Source organism: Camelus ferus, chromosome 12 (genome assembly GCF_009834535.1).
Source record: "Camelus ferus isolate YT-003-E chromosome 12, BCGSAC_Cfer_1.0, whole genome shotgun sequence".
Taxonomy (NCBI): domain Eukaryota; kingdom Metazoa; phylum Chordata; class Mammalia; order Artiodactyla; family Camelidae; genus Camelus; species Camelus ferus.
Window position 1 is genome coordinate 7,221,360 of NC_045707.1, and position 21,646 is coordinate 7,243,005.

General features: G+C 46.0%; 1 protein-coding gene across 1 annotated transcript in view; it reads right to left on the reverse strand.

Moving 5' to 3' along the window:
- ARFGAP3 (ADP ribosylation factor GTPase activating protein 3) overlaps positions 1-10,580 on the reverse strand; it is a 46,246-nt gene extending 35,666 nt beyond the window's left edge. Inside the window, 3 exon segments of the mRNA XM_032492371.1 lie at positions 1,342-1,414; positions 5,750-5,868; positions 10,411-10,580. Of these exon segments, the coding sequence (XP_032348262.1) occupies positions 1,342-1,414; positions 5,750-5,868; positions 10,411-10,479 (261 nt within the window). The 5' untranslated portion in view covers positions 10,480-10,580.
- Positions 10,581-21,646: the final 11,066 nt, after the last annotated feature.

Genomic DNA, 21,646 nt, shown 5'->3' on the forward strand with positions numbered 1-21,646 from the left:
GGGCAAGGGTTTCGAATAACATGCTTGAAATACTTAAGGCATGCATTCTCAACAGGGGGCGAAAATTGTTTCTTGGAAAGTGGAAAAAAAAAAAAAACTTAGTTATTACAGTAGCTTGGAGCCTTCCAAAGATCACTCGTACTGACAAAATCATATTCCTTAGTATTTAATTTCTCTCACTAGGGGAAAAAATTAATCTAATTTAAGTTTAAAGTAAGCTAACTGATTAATTTAAATTTAATTTTTCTGCTTAGGGAACAATAATATGGTATTTTGAAAACTACTATTTTAGATTTACAATTTTAATTTTAAATATTTAACTGATGCAGATATAATTTTGATTTGAAATGTGTGCAAATTTGATTTCTTGTACTTTGAATGTTTAATGGCATGTCTGAGGGAATTCTGCTTACTCAATCTACACCATTTTGGCATACCATTATAAATATATTTTGGTATTTTATAAATATATAATGGTACTTTTGTTTGTTTGGTTTTTTTGAGGCGGGAGGTAATTCGGTTTATTCATTTCATTTATTTATTTTTAATGAAAGTACTGAGAGTTGAACCCAGGACTAAACATGTGCTCTACCACTGAGCTATACCCTCCCCATCTTAACAGTATTTTAGATAAAGGGTGATTTTGCTAGCTAGATTTGTAGGGCTGCCACTTGGGTATTTTAGAAATCAGATATACTGAGTTTGTAAATGAAGTTTAAAATGTTTGAGGATCCTTAGTTAGGTTTGTAAATGGGGTTAAGGAAATTTGCTCTTGTAAAATTATAAATTAAATACTTTAAAAAGTTACTTTTTACACAGAAGTTACTAAGTTTATAAATTGACATATGATATTTATGTGCTATATTTGAAGATTTGGAAAGTAGGCTTTTTAATTTGTAGATTTAATAAATTAAGTAAAATTGAGATGAAAGAAGCTGGAAGCATTCCATCTGAGTACAAAAGTCACCCTCAGGCATTAAAAAACCATACTGTCATAAAGAAGCCTCCCAGGTCCTCCGCATCATCATTTCCCGTTTTAATTTCTTCAAAGCACTTACCAACACCTGTTACTTTCTTGTTTATTTACTTCTTTAATTGCTCTGTCTCTGCCTGTGGGAGGGGTCTCATTTGTCTATCACTGTATTCTAATCCAGAGCTTTGTGTTTATTAGGTTTTTAATAGATTTCTGGAAAAACAAGCCAGTTGGGTCGTCCAACTCCTCAGCCCACCATGCCTTTCTGTTGTCCAACAGGGCCTCCCAAGTTCTCTCGTGCAAATGTGAACTCCTTTCCTAGTGCAGCACACATGCACACAAGAAGGACATGGCTGAGATGAACTTACTGCATTGGCATTTCCTCCAACTTGCATGCATCGCAGTTGAAACCACGACCAGTTAGAATCCAACTCCGTAGATCTAAACGGAAAGAATATTCTTAAATGTTAATACTTTTTCCTCCCAGAATCAAGCCACTGAACTTTTGAGAATAAGGTTTCCTTGCTCTTCAGGATCCTAAAGAATTCCGAGTTTGTGCTGGCAGTGACAGATGCTTCCAGGATGCTGGGTCAGGGCAGCTGATACAAGCCACTCCTGGCCCCTGTCACCCTTCCTAGAAGACAAGGCTCCAGCTCTTGAACATAAAAACTAATTGTTCTTGAACTGACCTCTCTCTCATAACACCGGAATTTCAAAATAAAAGGTTTTGATGATAACGGACTCTGAATATAGTCAACCTGAGGAAGACACGTGAACTGTGTATCGGCTCCCATTGCTACATGAGGCGGCGGCTCCTTGCAGGTTGCTTCTTATCTTCTATTTAGATTAAGAGCTGTATGGAAGGTAAGAGTCGGTGACAGCGCTAAGAAGAAAGTAAACCACGGAAAGCAAGAAAAGCTGAAGAATTAGTTTCACTTTACCAGAACTGTTCGTTTTCAGCATTAGTCATTTTCAATTTGGTTCGAAGAACGAGTCACACTATCACTGATACTAAAACAGTTACAGTTTAGGACAATTCACAAAACTATTTCATTTGCAAAGATTCACTTGTCCAGGATTGTATTAATAAAATTAATGGGTTCATTTTCCAAATTTATATCCTCTTATGAATGCACCTCAGATAATTGTGAAGCTTGAGAAAAACAGGTTTTAATTAAGAAAATTTAAAAATAACATTTAAAATGAAAAGACAAACAGAATTGCCTCCTGTTAACAAGTCAGGTAAATGATAAAAACGGATTTCCCATAATTTCTACAATCCTTATGAGTTAAAACATAACCTCCTTAAAAACTGCATGAACTAGCTTCACTAATGGCTGCTACAGTTAGTATTTTTTTTGTACGTAGAGCAGAATGAATCTCACAAATAAACCTGACAAGGTTATCATGTAATCACATTTTTAAAATGAAGTAAATTACACTGTGATTAATCTAGACTCTTAGAGACAAGCCCAGGACGTTTCCAGGTAGCTATTTGTTTAACTGGCTTGATTGCTTAATATAAGGTCAGGAAAAGTGCTGCCTTTCTGAGCTAACAACATAAAAAGGTGCTCCTCTCACGTGCACTGAGCAGGCACCCAAATGACTCGGATCTGACCATCGTGGACACGTGCTGGGGGCCCGCCACCTGCCAGGCTCTGAGTCAGTCCATTTGCTCACTCCTCCCAAGCCCTGTGATGAGCACAAGCCTTCTCATCCCCACTTTCAAGAGAAGGAAACTGAGACACGGAGAGGTAAGGAACACGTGCAGAGCTAGCGGGGGATGGCACCAGGATTCAGACCCCTAGGAGTCAGGCTGCAGCGCCCTCGCTCCTAGTGCCCACCCAGCACTGCCTCATGAATCTCTGGGGCGCCCGCTGCACCCAGGCCCACATCAGCCTTCCCCTCCCACGTACACCCCTCAAGGAGTCAAGATTAAGTTCCCAGCCTGGCAGTCAATCAAGACCCTCCCAACGTCACACAGATCTTCCCCTCTGACTCTCATTTCCCCTCTTTTTCCTATGCATACAAAACCTAGCTGCTAAACCTTTCACTTTTCCCACCTCTACACCTTTTCTTAAAGTCTCAGCGCTGACTTCCTTTTCCCCAGCCTTGTCTCCATCATCAAAATCTCACCAGATCTTCAAAGTTCACGGCAAATGTTACCTCCTCCTTTAAACTTTGCCTATTATTTTCTAACCAGAGGTAGACACGATGCTTTGTTTCCACCTCTTTATAGTCCGTCTTCTTATTTATGTTGTATTTGAGCCTGTCCCTCCCCCTAGTCCAACAACAGCAATGCATGGACAAGATGGACCCCCTTCACCTGTCATAGCTCATGAAATACTTAATGGTGAACTTGAGAAGAAGCAGAGCTGGAGGGAGGGGGCCCCAGGAAACTGGGCTGTCACAGGCACTGGGGTGAAGTGCTCCGGCCCTGGGACCTGGTGGGGAAGGGCCAGATGCCTAGGTCCACTCTGTAGTCAGCTCCCAACACAGCTTTGCCATTTCCGTAGACACGTAAACTGCCCTTCCTTTTTTGTGGGGCAAGAGCCAGAGGTTATAAATGTTTTCCTTTGCAAAATTGTTGTCTTGAAATTCTACTTAAAAACAACAACAACAACTTTTTAAATAAACATTCCACCCACACCAAACTGTTAATGTGTTCATGCCTGGGAAATGGGACTGTGTGTGTGTCCGTGTGTGTGTCCGTGTGTGTGTCTGTGTGTGCAGCTGGCTGGCGGGGGAGGAGAAGGGAAGGGAGGCGGGGCTCCGGAGGAGCAACTTTCACTTCCTACTTTATATGCTCTGGGACTGTTTGGATTTTTTTCCCCCAATGAACTAATGTTTGTAACTTTTTAAAATCAATAAAAAATGTTTAAAGGGCAGCCCTCCACTTCTCACAAAAAAATCCTTAGTACCTTTATCATGCTTGACTTTCTCTTAGTCTAAGTCCTAGACTGATGCCCTTGGGTCACATATACAGTGATTTTTTTTAACAGTTGTTTTTGAGTTATTTATAAGCATTGTGATTCATACTGTTATATTTATCTAACTTTTAAAAGAGTAGTGATTAAGCCTGCAACAGCCCAAACAGATCCTGCTGTCCGGCCTCAGGCTCTCGGTCAGCCCTCAACTGGGGAACACGTCAGAAAACCACCTGATTTCCTGGAATGGCTTAGCTGGCAGTGTGCTTTGGTGGTGAGGAAAAGGGAGGGCAGGGTTCTACTGGGCAGGACTTAGCAGAGAGGAAGAGGGAAAGTGCACAGGAAGAGAGAAAGGAAGACAGGCAATTACACATTGCCTCGAGTCCAGGCACCCCGGGGTCTGTGCAGAGTGGGTCACCCCATGTTAACTGGTGACAGTCTATCTGGGGGGAAAGTAAATGAAGAATAAACTTGCCCTGGCAACTAAAGCCCTCGGCATTTGTAAAAAGAGACAAGGACAGGACTGGTGTATTAACAATATACTGGGACCAGCGTCTAAGAGAAAGAAAAGAAGACAGGAAACTGAGAGATACTCTAAAGCCAAGTAAGAACACATAAGAGAACTCCCTTTTCTAAATAATTACCTATGGACTTACACGGCTATGATATTTAGCCCATCATACCTTTATAGAAATTGATTTCTGAAAAAAGAACTCAGGAAAGTACACACAGTTTTTTTAGCTTAATATATGAAAAGAAAATTATGTTATTATTATTATATAGTTTTTGTGCCAGCATACAAAATATTACAAATTATAATCGATTTTATCCTACCGGAACAAATGTTCTCTATGGTAATCACGTTGTAATGTCAATATTCCTTAGTCATAACATAAAATAAAACTGCTTGCCATAATTTCAAACAGACTGCCTGCCTAGCTGGTTCCTTCCCTGGGAAGGGAAGTGGCAGGGAAATAGGTGACTGCCTGGGGGAGGCCAGTCGTACAGAGACCAGAGCCCCCGCCTCGGGGCGGCAGTAGGGGGTGCCCTGCAGAGGCCACAGCTGCTCAGGCACAGGCCTCACTCAGTTTCTAAGCCCCGAGCATGGCCAGGGATCCGTGTATTATTTCAGTTTACTGTACTTCACACCAGGGCACTTCTGGCCTCCCACTGGACTGTGGGGCTGTGTCCAGAGGGGTGCCTTTCTCTGGGGCCCACAAAAGCCCCACAGAGGCCTTTGACAGAGGGTCAGAGCAGAGAGAGGGACTTCACAGAAGGGTGCCAGGCAGCCAAGTCTTCAAATTAAGAAAATAAGACTTTCATACTGTAAACATTTGAAACTGCCACTAAAATTCATGCACAAGCCATTCCCCCAGGCTGTGCTATTAGTGTCCTTGGGAGCCAGAGCAGTAGTTTATGCTGGAGGCAAACCCCTGCTGTAACAAGGGGCCCCCGCCCCCCGTGTTAACCCTCCGCCTGGGGGAGGGTAGGCCGGACCCATTGCTCCTGACTCCCCTTCTACCAGGAGGCGTCAGAGCAAGGCTCCTCTGTGCCTCTGATCATTAGAAGACAATAAAGGAAAAGGAAATCCTGTCTCAAACCCTCTATTCTGACTGTGTCTTCAACAGCACTGCCTCAGGTCTCTCACACAGAGCTCTACGGAACGGCAACTGAATAGTAAATAGCTTGTTTTCGCAGTTTACTTAATTATGTAAGATTGAAATCTCCATTACTCATAATCAACCTCTCATTTCACTGGACGCCAAAGCAAACATAAAGGAAAAGGGGAGAGAGACCCATGAAACAGTGGAATCAATCCCACACCCCTAGTGATGGAAGACTCACTCACCGGATAAAACTCAAGTGAACACCGAGTGACCGGTGCGACCCTGAGCAGTCGATGCAGAGGAACACCCCGTAGGTTATGCTTGCCCAGCTGGGATTTTTGGCACCACAGTCGAAACACACCTGAAAGAAAATTTTTAAATTCAGTTATTAATTAATTCTGATTAACCAAATGAACCAATCCTCTGGGCAGTACAGGATTTGGCTTGAAAGCTGCTTCATCGTTACAGGTTAAACTGGTTATTAGAAAACACCTCACCTAGTTTTTTTCCCAAAACCTCAAATTTCAATTTATTTTATTACTATATTACATATAATTATATAGCAGTAGACTATTAATATAATGCATGAATTATATAATAAGTTCTATATTACTGCATATCTGTTATAACACTATGCAGCATGCAAAGTGAAGAGAACTTGGGTGTGTTTATCATCTCAAATATTACTCGTATGTAAGGCATCAACAGGCTTCCTACCAGTCATGTACATGAACCCGAGACAGGAATGTCCCCTGCTCAGCCCCTGGACGGTGGCTTTCTACCAAACGGCAGGTGTTCGTGCATGTCCTTCTCCCCTAGGCCAGAGAAGGAGGGCGTGGTAGCCAGACTCCGAGATGCCCCCTGGGATCCTGCCTTCCTGGTACTCAAGCCCTCACATAATCCCCACCCTCACTTTTCCCCGGTGGGCCTGTGACCAGTGATATGGAAGCGCCAGTATGTCACTTCCAGGATTAGGTCATAAAAGATGCTGGGGTCTCCTTTCTCTCTCTTGCTCTCCCTCCCCTGGATCACTGGCCCTGGGGGACACCAGCTGCCACATCTTGAGGACACGTAGCCCAGTGGAGAGGCTCGAGTGGTGAGGAACCGAGGCCTTTAGTCCAACAGCCAGTGAGGAGCAGAGCCTGGCTGACTACCACGTGAGTGAGCTTGGAGTGGAAACCTCAGCCTTCGGGCAACTGCAGCCTCATGAAAGACCCTGAGCCTCCCTTCCTCAACACTGATGAAGCCAACATTCTTCATCTGATAACAGGAGCATAAAAGTATTTGAAATACACAACGCTTGTCATGGAAATTAATAGTTACAATTAATCAGAGTCAGAACAACAGTTAAAAATAGAGATGTTTTTCATTGTTTTCAGGGGAGGGGGGACATTTTTTAGCCAGCTGAGCCACCCCCAGATTCCTGACCCTCTGAACCTTTGTGAGATAATTTGTTTTTTCTTTGAAGATGCTGAGTTCCAGGTAATTGGATACATAGCAATAGACACTAATACAGAGAGCTGCCCCTCTATGAAATGCTGTGTCCTTCATGCCTCCTCCACTCTGTCCAGGTCACTTTTATAACTCAGACGCACAGCTCATAACCAAGGAGCGTGCCCCGTCCTGCACTGAGGGGGCTTGGAGCTCCTGCAGGGTCAGGACGCTTCCCTTCACCTCGCCTTCCTCACATATCAGCACAGAGACTGGATGTGTATTTTTTTAATCTCCCACAGAGCCTGAAAAACAGTGACTAGCTCATACTAAGCATCCAGGAAATATATGTTAATTAAATGAAAAACTTACAAAACTTCTACGAGCTTGAAAATTATCACCAAGCCCCTCAAGACTGACTGAAGTCAAACAGTCTTTATCTGATAACAGGACATAAAATTACTTTAAAATACACAGTGCTTGTCATGGAATTCATATTTGTAATTACTTAAAGTCAGAACAACAGAGTAGTAAAAATTCCATGAACAGGAGATTTTTTAAAAGCACCCATCTTTTGGATACAATTTACAGGAAGAGCCACCTATGTGAAGGTTGTCCCAACTATAATCATCAAGAAAGATTTGGCTTCTGGCCTTTTGAGGGCAATACAAGAGTGAAATATTCACATTTCAAGGCTCCTCACTGTGCCAGGCTCACATTAGGTAAGTGGGAATAGCGGTGGCAGGGTGACAATTGACGTGAAAGGCACCAGCCATTCACTTCAGTGTTTACTGATTGCCTGCTGTACACCAGACACTGGCAGATGCTGAGGTATTAAGAAGTGGATGGTGGCTCGGACTCCAGGACATTTGATGAGTCCCTATCCCCCGGCCCCCAGGCCACTGGAAGAAAAGGACCCAGAAATGAAGACGCCCCGTGGTAAGAGCCATAAGCAAAGGAATCCCCTCCCATGGGATGCCAAACAGTGGATGACTCTGCCAAAGGTGCTGTCCCTCTGCAAGAGGCCACTGTAAGCCTGCACTTACTCAGCTACCAGCTGTCACTGTCACCAAGCACCTGGCTCACACGAAGCAGATGGACAAAGGTGGCCCGGGAGGAGTCGGCCCACAAGGAGCCCACAACCTAGCAGTCCTGGTGGGCAAGACAACCAGTTATAAGGTTGAATCTTAGTAAGCAAGGCCAGGATGCAAACAGTTTTCTAGACAGTGTCCAAGCAGCATTTGGGATCTCAAGAACAGAGTCTAGAAGGGCAGTAAGTGGTGAAAACCTGAGCAGGAAATGGCCCCATGCGGGGAGGGGACCCAGAGACAGGGAGTACACAGCCCAGAGCAGTCAAGTCCAGGAATCACTCTCCAGGCGGTCACAAGGCTGGCTATGTATGAAAAGACAGCAGCAGGGTTTCTAACAAGTGGCCTCTGCGTCCTCCTGACCCACCAAGATGAAGAACTGCAGAAAGTAGCTCCGTGAGAGCTGGAGCCCCAACTACCTTGTTCACCTGAGCTGAGCACCAAGCCTGGCACAAAGCAGGTACTAAATGCAAATACAGGAGTTGGGGCAGCTTGTAGGGGTGGAAGAGCTCACAAGCTGAGATTGGGACCTGTGGAATCTGAGATCAGAAGGCAGCTAGAAACAAAAGCGTGGCTCTTACAGATGCTGCCTATGTTCTCCTGCTAGAGCAGGGACTGCACTTTGTGTTGACATGCAATCCTAAACCAAAGTTGAGATGTGGTTTTCTAAGCAGTATATCAGTTCTTACGGTGGTGAAACACAGTTTTGGACTATCAATCTGTTTGAGTGTTTGCTCCATGTTGGGCACTGTTGTTGGCCAAATGAATCTTTGTAACAACCCTGTAAAGGTTGCTCATAATTAAAATAATAAAAACAAAAAAAGAGCTGGCATGTATTGAGGACCGATATATACAGGTACTTCTCTAAGTGCTTTACTTGGCTTTTCTCATATAATCCTCATAATAACCCCCTGAATTAGATCCAGCTTATGCCCCATTTTCAGATGAGGAAAATAAGGTACAAGTAACCTGCCCAAGGTGACACGGGTAGTCAAAGGGTCTGGACAGCAATTCACAAGCAAGCCCAAACATGTCCCTCAAAAGTATTCTTGGTATAAAGACAGTGAAATCGTATTTAAAAGGGAACCTTCCCTTTGATGAATTCAGTCAAAGAGAAAATATGTTGTGTTTCTGAGATAAAGCAGACAAAAATATAGTTTCTACACTGCTAACTGCAGATCCTAATCTAGTCTAGTCTACAGCAACCGCTCTTTATAAGCAGATCAATCTAAATTTGAAAATCAAGAAAATAGTAAAGAAATTGGCACTGGAGAATTCCTGGACCACTTCTCCTCCTGACTTTCCTACATTCACCGGCTATCACCTCCAATAAACCATTTCCTTCCTCACTTCTCTTAGGCTGTAAAAAATGTGGGCTCCTCTCCACCTAGATTATAAACAAAGACACCTAAACTTTGTAAAACTCAGCAACTTTCTATTCTATTATGTCATGGCTCATGACCATGCTGGTTAACAGCTGTCACTTTGGGGGTGACAGTGGCGACCGGACAGGACTCCTGTCACAGGAGAGGGGAGAGTCCACGCTGACACAACAGCCCTTTGCACTGTCCAGGTTCCACTCCAACCTGTGATCCTCAGCGGAGGGTGTCACTTTAGCCCGATGCATCATCACACCAATCTCCAAAGAGACCCAAAGAGGAGAAAGGGGAAGGTCTGTGGTGGGCTTTCTTAGCAAGAAAAAAGAGCTGGAAGCCACTGCAGCGACCACTTAGCAGCTTTATCAGACAGGGAAACTGAGGCTGCCATGAAAAGATACAGGGAACCAACCACGTTCCAACAGTCGCCCTGAAGAGCTTCAGAGGAGAGCTCAAGGGTGCAGAGGGGGCAAGGCGAGCTTTCTAAGCGCCCAGTGCTGCTAGCTGGAGTTTCTGACCCGGTGCATGCTTCCTGGCTGGGTCACAGGTGGCCTGCGGTGTTCGCTCCCAGCCTCGGTGTACGCTCCGCAGTCCTCTCTCGGGCCCCCGAGCTCGCCTCTGGCTCTCTCAGGAATTCAGTGTCTACTCCGCCATCCCCAAAAGCCGGCTCCGACTCCTGTAAGCTCCCTGGCCCAGTGTCAGGAAGTCACAAGCGTCTGCCCCCTGGACCCCCAGATGCTCTAGCCTCCCGCCCCCAGGACCCCCAGGCGCCCGCTCTGCCCGGGACCCTGGTGTGCTCCCCCTTAACCGCCCCCTCCCTTGCTGAGGCTGGCGGGCGGCGCACAGTCTGGACCCAGGCGAGGCCCAGTCGCTGCGGCCGCACAGTGCGACGTGTCACAGGCCGGGCCGGCTCCTCCTCCCGCGGCCGCGGCCACTGGCGCCGCAGGGGCCGTCCGCGGGGTCCGGTAGGGATGCCAAGCAAGCCTGAACGCGTCTGGCGGCCGTTACCTTGTTGGTGGGCACGGAGCGGAGGCGCTTGAAGATGGTCAGGATGTCCTGCTTGCTGGGGTCCCCCATGGTCACCAAACAAGCAGGGAGCAGCCTGGCCCTGACAACCGGGAAAGACGGAGCAGGAGCGGTTGCCGCCTCCGGGAGGTAGACGACGGCCGAGGGGCAGGGCTGCGCGTGACGATAAACCACGCCTCCCTATGGCCCCGCCCACTCCCCGCCTACGACCAGAACGCACGCGCCACTCTCCCCTAGGGCTCTCGCCTAGGGACTCCGCTGGCTCCACCCACTCGAGGCCCGTCCCCCGACGCTGCACGCGCGTGCGCAGGAGTCTCGTGCGACTTCGTCAGGCTTCCGCCGTTCTTTCACGGCCCTGCTTGGCGGAGCGGGTCTCGGTGAGGTTCGCGTATATGCGCGCGGCTGCGAGAAGCAGCGCTACTTCGGCTGGTGGGCCGCTACTTCGGCTGCTGGGCCACCACTTCGGCTGACAGACTGTCTCCTTGGCCGAGGTCCTCTCACCTCCTCCCTGTGAGGGCGGCAGAACCCGTCCCTCCAAGTGGCAAAGGAGCAAACTTTGGGGCAGGAGCCTCCTCGCCGTTTCCCGACGCCCGAGGACTCGAATACAGACGCTGGAGTTTCGCTACTCGTCTCCCCCCCCCCCTCCCCAAAACTAAGGCTGAGCCCTGGGTGAGAAGCTTCCTACACCGAAAACTGGTTTTCTTAAAGTTTCCGTTTATGTATGTCAGTGAGAGATGGCAGGTCCCCTGAGGCGAAAGGCGCTCAGTCAGAACTGAGGAATATGAACCAGAAAAGAAGCCGACCTTTCACACCCTGGGGTAACGTTGCTGGCTAGAAGGGTTTAAACGGTGGTGCCTATTTGGGAGCCACTAGGTGAATGTCACCTGGGGTTCGGCCGTTCAGGGGCAGGATAACAGGTTTTGGAGTCAAACGCGGTACCTTGGCTCCACGCGCAGCCCTGCCAGCTCCTTCCCTGCTCTGTGACCTCGGTCAGGTCACTTGTTTAAAGCTTGGTTTGCTCCTTTGTACACGGGGGTAAGAGAGGAGGAATCAGCACCCAGCAGCTTCCCAGTGAAGCCCTGGCAAAGGCTCTGGCAGTGGTCTTTCTGCTTTTAGAGGCGAGGAAGGAATGTTCACTCGACCTGTCAGGTTAGGTGCCCTCAGGGGAGTTGGAAGCTTGCAGGGAGTGTAGACTCCTATAAGCCTGGGGTTAGAACTTTTCCAAGGAAGGGAAATTTATTACCTTACAGAACAGGAAGTTACTTTGGCAGACAGTTCTTTGAAAATGCTTCCTTACATTGAGTCAAATATATATCCCTGTACTTTGTGCTAGTAGGTACTGGTTTGACCCTGCACAGAATACCTGGCACGGTAATGAGCCACAGTCCTAATCTTTCTGATGGGAAAGTTATATATGAGATTTAGGGTGTTGTCTACTCTGGTCTCCTGTATGGAGATCCCTGAGAAGGAAAAAAGTGTAATAAAATGTGGACAGTAACTACACTAACAGGGACATAAGGTGAGAAAAAAATGACATTTGTACGCCCATCATTGTCTTTTCTGTCATCTGCTTAAGTGTTCTTCATAGAACTTACTACCACCTAATACCATAATGTGTAATACCATATATATCTGCCTCCCTTCAATTGAATATAAATTTTTTTCAGATCAGATCTGTTGTGTCTACATCCCTATACCCAGCACCTTGAACGAAACCTGGCACATAGTTTGCATTCAGTAAAGATGTGTGGAATAGGCTTAGAATGTAGAAAGCTGCAAAGGATGTCACTCCCAACATAATAATGAGAATAGGCTGGGTAACCTTTAAGATCAACTTCTCTGGAGCCCATCAGCAAAGCAACCACGTAAACTAAATTCCAAAGAGAGACAAGCCTCTGCAAAGACAGGTGGAACACAAGAACTCTTTCACTTTTGGCAAAGCACTGGGGAAAGAGGTGGCTGCCATACAAGTCGGCAAGAGGAAATCAGTTAAAATTTTAATGACTTCTTAGAGGCCAAGCGTGGGCTGGCATGTCAGTTTGGAATAGCTAGGGGCCTCGGATACAAAGAGAGTTTACATTCATTCACAAGCTCTTTTCCGTAAATCTCCATCAGAAATCTTTCTTCACAAGAAGAATGGGGACAGACTAGAGAGAAACCGCTTGGTGGGCAGGCACCCAACTCTTGAGGGACAGGCACAAAACTGCACCCACTTCCCTTCTCTCCTAGAAGGGAAAAGCCACAAATTCACTCTCCCTCAGGGTACAGGCAAAGATCCATTGCTGCCCAGGGACGAGTAAGAGCAAAATCCAGTAATACCAAATCCAGGAGAGGATAGGAAATCCTCTTGTCCTCTAAAGAGGATAGGCAAAAATTTACTACTTCAGATCTTAGAATAATAGAACACAGGAGGGCTTTGAAAGAAGGGCCCAGCCAATAGGCAGGTCTACATTACCTTCTGCGTACTGTCCTTACCATTTATCTTTTTTAAAGACATCCTGGTGTGGCTGTGACCAAGTGAAACAGCATTTAGTTTATTTACTTGGTTCATTCAGTTGAATAGGAGCTTGCTGAAAGCCAGATGCCACTCTAGGAAAAACTAGACATGCCTGTACAGTCACATGCTGAATCACAAAGTGAGAATAAACACAGATCTTGTCCTTGCCCCAGTGGACTTTAGTTAGTGCTGAAGGGAAAACAAATTGCCAAGTTAAAAAAAAAGAAACAACACCACAGCATAAGAACTGAGTTGAGTTTATTCAGTGTCTTACTGAGGACTCTGAGGTCTATAACCCAGGAGACGGCATCTCCTATTTCTGAGGTACTGTTCCAAAGAGGTAAGGGAGGAGCCAGGATATATACAATAGAGTGGGGGGTCGGGGGGGGGGGGTTCCTGGGAAAAAACGTATAGTTGAACATTAAAAGATCGCTGCTAATCACAAAGAACAGACTTCTTAAGTTAATCATTGCTTTTCTGTATAAGAGAAGATGCAGGAATCTGGGGCCATAGACAATTTTCCTTGGTTGTATATTTTAACTGTCTAGGGGCCAGTATCCAATGCACAAATGCTTCCTGTTGTTCTGCATCCTGAATTCCCTTCAGATGCGCTGTTGGTGGGTGACCGCAGTGGCTAATAGCTTGATCCTTGTAGAACTGGAATAGCAGGTAATATTTTTTTTTTCTTTACAAAGTGTATGCTATCTCTTAGACACACCATTTCTGTATAGGTCAGGTACATCGGAAAATGAGCTCTTGGAGTCATGAACAGCCTTCTCTGATCTCCACCGACCCCTATATGCTCAGGGAGTACACCTGACCAAACTTGGGTCGGCTTGCTCACTGTGCAGCAGAGCCACTTTACTGCACCAGGTTGTGGGGACGGGTAGATGGCACAGCCTTTATTGCAGACGCTAAGCAAGGAGAAAGCAGCTTGTGCTCAAAAGACCAGAACTCGTCAACGGCTTTCAGAGAAGGGGTTTTAAAGGAAACACTTGGGGTGAGGGTTTTAGCTCGTGGTCTTTCTTCTGATTGGTTGGTGGTGAGGTAATAGGGCGATGTTTCAGGAACCTTTTGGTTCCACCCAGTCTGGGGTCTATGTGCTTGTGGTCAGCATGTAGTCAACATCCTCCACGGGTGGGGGGTCTTGGATTCTGCAGAACAACTCGAAGGTATGCGTCAGATTGTCCTGACAGTTGTTGTGAGGAGGGACTAGGGCTCTTTATCACTAAACTATTGTTTCTTGACCGCTTTTCCTTTGTTTCTTCATTCCCTTACATACCTAGTTAGTCGCTGCTTGAGTCTGCGTTTTGGAACTCAGGGAAGGCCTAGGAGACTAAAGCTTTTCTCCACAAACAAGAAATGAGGGACACAGAGGGGCTTTTGTACCCAGGAGGGCCCTGCAGGGTCCTGCTTGGTTTCACACTCTTGGAAGTTCACAAATGCCCCATTTTAAAAGGTAAAATGTTTAAATAATTATGTTATTGATTGGTTTTCCTTTTAAAAATAGAAATTTAAGCTGATACCATTACCTCCTGTAATGGGATAAAAAGATTGGGAATATCCTCTTTACTGCAATATTTACAGTATTACAATATTATTTAAAAAATTGGAAAGTGAAATGAAAACTTATGTTTACACAAAAACCTGTACTTGAGTGTTTATAACACATTTATTCGTAATAATCAAAAACTGAAAACAACCCAAATATCCTTCAACTGGACTGACAAACCACGGTCAGTTCATTCAGTGGGAACTACCCACTGATACGTGAAGTCACATGGATGAGTCTCAGATGAATTATGTGACGTGAAAGACAGAATAATCTCAAAAGGCTACACACTGTATGAGTGCATCCATATGATATCCCAGAAAAGGCAGAACTATGGAAACAGAAAACAGATCAGTGGTTTCCAGGGGCTGGAAATACAAGGGGGGGTTGACTGCAGAGGAGCAGGGGGAAGCTTGGTGGGGGTGATGGGACAGTTGTGTATCTTGATTGTGGTGATGGTTACATGACTATATGCATTTGTCAAAGTATGAACTAAACAGTGCATTTTACTGTATGTAAGTTATACCTTAAAATGAAAAACAAATGGGAAAAAAGAAATGCTTAGCAATATGAGACAGCATGTGGAATATCGTGCAGCCATTAAACTTTTTTAGTGGAAGCACATTTAAGGACATGAGAAAATGCTCGTGGTCAGACATTAAAAGCATGAAACAAGGCACCAAACTGTATTTAGATTATTATCCCCATTTTGTAAAACACACACACTGATGATGAGGATAACAAAACATGTGCATTTGTGCCTGTACAGAAAAAGGGCTAGAAAAAACACACCAGAATGTCAGCACTGTTACCGTGGATGACTTTAATGTTTTTCGGAACACTTTTGCTCAGTTTCCAAGCTTTCATCTGAACCTTTGTTCCTCTTACAATTAAGGAAAAGTCATTAACATTGTTATTTGAAAATAATATAGAGGGGCGGGAGCAGCCTGGCTGTCTTGACCTTGAAGTGGGCGATGAGCTGCACGTGGTTTCGCCTTGGTGACCAAATGCTGTTTTGTTTTGTTTTTTCCCCCCAGACCTCTTGGCCAGGCACCTGGGTTTCTGCGGCCAGTCCATGGGCTGCCACGCTGCACGTGTACACCGGACTTTAGCCCACTGACAGCTGGTGTTAGTTATCCTTTCCTCAGAGAGTGATGCTATTTAAGTGGTTCATTTGTTCATCTCTTCTTTCTTCCTTCGTTCATTTCCTAGCCCTTTCCGTAGAGGATTTGAAGAGGTCTAATGTAGTGTGACCTGAGTTTTGTTGGATGGCCCAGAATTGATTTCATTTTTTCTCTTCAGTTTAGCTCTACAGGCACTTAGGCAAGAGAGTAGATCAAGGCCCAGTCCCTGCACCAGGGAGCTTACTGCTCAGTGGGGCAGGCGGACGCTCCAGCAGTGACAGCGGGGTAGGGAGTGCTGTGATGCCGCGCTCCAGGGCACGCGGGAGGCCTTTCATATCCGGCGGCTTCCTAATGGGGTAACTCCCATCCTGGTAGGTATCTTTTAAAATTTAATTTAATTTAATTTTTTCATTGAAGTATAGTTGACTTACAATGTTATGTTAGTTTCTGATGTACAGCAAAGTGATTCAGTTATACATATATACATCCTTTTTCATATTCTTTTTCATTATAGGTTATTAAAAGATACTGAATGTAGTTCTCTGTGCTATGCAGTAGGACTTTGTTGTTTATCTATTTTATAGATAGTTTTATATATAGTTTGTAGGTACTAATCCCAAACTCCTAATTGATCCCTCCCCTACCTTTCCCCTTTGGTAACTGTAAGTTTGTTTTCTATGTCCCTGAGTCTATTTCTGTTTTGTAATTAAGTTCATTTGTATCATTTTTTTAGATTCCACTGATGTCATATAATTTCTGTCTTTCTCTGTCCGACTTACTTCACTCAGTATGATTATCTCTAGGTCTATCCACGTTGCTGCAAATGGCATTATCTCATTTTTTATGGCTGAATAGCATTCCATTGTATATATATACACAACATCTTTATCCATTTATCTGTCAATGGACATTTAAGTTGTTTCCATGTGTTGGCTATTATAAATAGTGCTGCTGTGAACATTGGGGTGCATGTATCTTTTTGAATTAGAGTTTTTTTCAAAAATATATATGCCCAGGAGTGGGATTGCTGGATCATAGGGCAAGTCTATTTTTCGTTTTTTAGGAACCTCCATACTGTTTTCCATAATGGCTGCACCAAATTACGTTCCCACCAACAGTGTAGGAGGGTTCTCTTTTCTCCACACGCTCTCTGGTATTTATTATTTGTGGACATTTTAATGATGGTCATTCTGACTGGTGTGAGGTGATACCTCACTGTAGTTTTGATTTGCATTTCTCTCATAATTAACGATGTTGGGCATCTTTTCATGTGCCTGTTGGCCATCTGTATGTCTTCTTTGGAGAAATGCATATTTAGGTCTTTTGCCCATTTTTTGATTGGGTTGTTTGTTTTTGTTATTAAGTAGTATGAGCTGTATATTCTAGAAATTAAGCCCTCATTGTTGCAGATGAAGCTGCATCGTTTGCAAATATTTTCTCCCAGTCCATAGGTTGTCTTCTTGTTTGTTTATGGTTTCCTTTGCTGTGCAGAAGCTTGTAAGTTTACTTAGGTCCAATTTTTTATTTTTGCTTTTATTTCTATTGTCTTGATAGACTGCCCTAGAAGAACATTGCCAAGATTTATGTCAGAAAATGTTTCAGCTATGTTTTCTTCTAGGAGGTTTATAGCATCTTGTCTTGTGTTTAAGTCTTTAAGCCATTTTGAATTTATTTTTGTGTACAGAGTAAGAGAGTAGTCTAACTTCATTGATTTGTATGCAGCTGTCCAGTTTTCCCAACACCACTTGCTGAAGAGACTCTCTTGATTGTATATTCTTGCCTCCTTTGTTGAAGATTAATTGACTATAGGTGTGTGGGTTTATTTCTGGATTCTCTGCTGTGTTCCATTGATCCATATGTCAGTTTTTGTGCAAATACCATGCTGTTTTGATTACTGTAGCTCTGTAGTATTGTCTGAAGTCTGGGAGGGTTATGCCTCCAGCTTTGTTCTTTTTCCTCAGCACTGCTTTGGAAATTCTGGGTCTTTTGTGATTCCATATAAATTGTAGGATTATTTGTTCTAGTTCTGTGAAAAATATCCTGGATAATTTGATAGGATTAAATCTGTAGATTGCTTTGGATGGTATGGTCATTTAAACAATATTGATTCTTCCAGTGCAAGAATGTGGGATATCTTTCCATTTTTTGGAATCATCTTCAGTTTCTTTAATCATTGGTTCTCAGGATATAAGGCTTTTATCTCCTTGGTCAGGTTTATTCCTGGTTTATTCCTAAGTAATTGTTTTATGCAACTTATTTTTATTTTTTATTATTTTTTGGGGGGGAGGTAATTAGGTTTATTTATTTATTTTTAGAGGAGGTACTGGGGATTGAACCCAGTACCAGGGCCTCATGCATGCTAAGCGTGTGCTCTACCCCTTAAGCTATACCCTCCCTACCTTCCATGAAATTTTAAAAGCGATTTTTTTTCCCTTTCCCTTTCTGATATTTCATTGTTAGTGTAAAGAGATGCAACAGATTTCTGTATGTTACCCTTGTATCTTGCTACCTTGCTGAATTCATTTATCAGTTCCAGTAGTTTTTGTGTGGAGTCTTCAGAATTTTCTATATATAGTATAGTGTATACAGCGGTGCATTTAATGAGCACACCTGGGGCAGGCACGTCCCGGCCCTCTGAGGCGGGCGCTCTCATAGTCCAACAGCACAGCCTAGTGGGTAGGGACTGAACTGCACTGCCCATGTCTGAATCGAGCTGGGCTGTGTGGTAGCTGTTGCACCTCAGGCAAGTTACTAACCTCTCTGTGCTTCAAGTTCTTCACCTATAAAAATAGGAATAATAATATTTACCTAGTTCATGGGACTGCTGTGAGGATTCAATGAGTTAATAAATGTTAAAGCCTTTAGAACAGGGTCTGCCATGGAGTGAAATACAAATGTACTACTATTATTCCCATTTTATAGGTGAGCAAACCAAGGCTTAGAGAAATGAAGTATTTCACTCAAGGCAACAACAGCTAAGAGAACCCAAGAGCCAAGTCTGCGTGCAGGGAAAAAGACCTCACGGCCCGTGCTCTTAACCACTGGCTCTGTTTTTATGCCTTTGTAAGACTGTCGATAAGTCTCAGAGGAGGAAAAAAATACTTTGCGTCAGATTTTGTTGTGGAAAACCAGCCTCCTTATACACAGTTTCATATGGATGGGTACATGGCTTGGACGAAGTGTTCGTGCCCAGTGACTGGGGATCCAGTGTCCATCTGGGGTCTGCATACTTTGATTTTTTTTATTGTTGTCCTTAGGTTTTTATTTCTTTTTTTTTTTAAATTGACGTACAGTTTACAATGTTGTGTCCATTTCTGGTGTACAGCATAATGTTTCAATCATACATATACATACTTTGGTTATTATCAGCCTGAGTTGGGATGGTGTTCAGGTTGAGACTATTTTCACAACAAAATGCCCCATATTTGTGTGTTTTATCATATATCCCATATGATTATGAAAAAGAGAAGATAGGAACCATTTTCCAGATGAGGAAACTGAGGATCAGGGATGTGAAGGGACTTGCCTGAGGATACAAGGTGCCCATCTGACCCTGGTTGGACACCTTACCCTCTGCTACCTGGCTGCCACCTAACCCTCCCTGCCCCTCACATAGGAATCATAGGAATAGCCGAGGATGAGATATCACATTGGTCAGTGTCCCTCACTCCCAGGGCTGTCTTTGTTCATACTGTCCCCACCTCCTTGGGCCAGACTGTGGTTGCTCTGTCTCTGGGTCCCCAGGGCTCAGCTCATGTGCCCCAGAGCTGGGTTAGGAGTGTCTGCTGGTCATATGAACAAATCAAGGAGCACACAGAATTACAGCACGGACTTGCTCAAAGTGTGGTCCTGGGCCAGCATCACCTGGGGAATTGTTAGATATGCAAACTCTGGGCCTTGGTCCCTAACCTGGTGACTGAGAAACTGGAATGTGGCCCAGCAAGTTAGACTGAAACACACTCTCCAGGTGTTTGCGAACCAGCGGTTTAGACGACCGCACCTGCTGTTGGGAGGTGGGCACTGGAGTTCAAACCCCAGTTCTGCCCCTGACTTGCTGTGTGGCCTAATGCAAGTCACTCAGTCTCTCTGGTTTGTTTCTTCATCTGTAAGATGGTGGTCATACATTGTGAGGAGGTTCATATCATCCTTTACAGGGAAGGGTGCTCAGCACAGGGCCTGACGTGTAGCTGATACACGCTTAGCCCAAGGCTGATTGGAAATAGAAGGCTGGGAAGCTGCCTGTCCCCCAGCAGTGCCAGGGTCAGCCTGGTTCCTCTGACCCTGTGCTCAGCAGTGGCCCTGCTTGGTAGGGGATGAGCCTCTTATCTCACCTTGGGTCTGTCCTCCTGGGACAGTGGAGTGGCCTCTGTCCCAGCCCCAGGCCTCTCCACCAGGGGACCTCAGGTCTGTCCACCGGGGCACTGTGGCCTGGGCCTTCTTCCTCTACAGAGGCCACGGAGGTCACTGCCCACCCGTCTAAGGGGAGAGGGGCACACACCTCCCACAGGTGTCTGGAAAAGGGGCTGGGGAGGGGCACAGAGCAGGCAGCTGCCACCCTGGGGAGAGCTGGGGCTGTGAGAAGGGTTGAGGGGAGGAGAGGAAGCTTCCAGGGCACCGACAGGGCAGGGTGCCGGCGCAGCAAGGTGTCCCGCTTCCAGACACCCAGCTCAGAGGCCCAGGCACTGCTCGGGCCTCACGTCCCACAGGAGTAAAGGACCCCCAGACCTCCTGCCCAGTGGGAACGCGGCCCACTGGAGGTGGGGGAAACAGCTCAAAGACCCCATAGTACTCCACCCTTAGGGCCTTGGGGCCGGGTTGGGAGGCCCTGTTTGTCCTAATACCCTGAGACTTGTAGGCTGGCCTCCAGAATCCGCCATGCACACTCTTGGGATCATCTTGCCCGCTGCTCCCGGGCTGCTCCCACCCGGTATCAGTGACTCATCCCTCCCTGAGCTCTGGAGTTCCCTGAAAGCGGTGTGGGCCCTCCTTCATCTTTGTCCTGGCACCACCGAGTCTTGCATACAGTAGGTGCTCAAGTAATGCTTGGTGAATGAATAAAAACCCAGGAACAGAAAAGTGGGAGGGAGCCAGTCAGCTCCCTGTCGGTGGGGGGCTACTCGGGGTCAGCTCCCCCAACCATTTGCTCCGTGACCACAGGCACGTCACTCCTTCCCCTCACTTGGCCTGTTTCCCCATGAGCAAGGAGGAGGCCCTTCTCAACCTCCCACATCACTATCCTGATGGATTGTAAGTGGTCCCCTCGAAGCCTGTCCCTAGTAAACAAGGCCTTGGCACAGCCCAGAAACACAGGCTGCCAAGAGGCCAGGCCAGGCAGGGGGAGAGGCCTCGCGTATGTCTAGGTAGTTAAGGGCCCTGCGGCAAAGCCTGGACACAGAGGCTGACCCTGTCCTCCATCTGCAGGGACTTCAGAAGACCCAGTGTCTTAGCTCATACTGTGGCAGCATCAGATCCCTGCCCGGGTCACTGGGCTAGAGCTTGCTTGCCCTCTGGGCATTACCAGGGGGCTTGGAGAGGATGAAGTACCCCCTCCCACCCCCCTGCGGTTAAGGACCCAGGAACTCCTGAGGGTGGTGTGAATGCAGCAGAGGTCCAGGGGGAGAAGGGGCAGCTTGGCCCGGGCAGTGGCTGTGGGGAAGGGGAAGGACAGAGAGGCAAAGAGAACTTAGTGGCCCAGCCTGGAGGGTATGGGAGGGGCAGCCAAGGATGCCAGAGGGTCCTGGCTGGGGACCAGGAGGCATCACGCATAATTACAGCGAAAGTTCTCATCTCCTGAGCACCTGTGGCCTTTCACGCCTCACTCTAACCCTCCAACTGGGGAGGCAGGCATCACTCTTGCCTGGAAAAAATGGGGCAGGAGTGAGTTAAGGTTTCCAAGCTGGCCCTGAGGGCCCGGACAGGCGAGGGCAGGTGGGCAGTGACGGCCCTTCGGGATTCCTTGTCGGCGCTCTGGAGATAACAGGAAGCTGAGGAAAGGGCCGAGCCGAGCAGAGGTGGTTTCCTCCCAACTTGAGGTTTCCTCCTGCG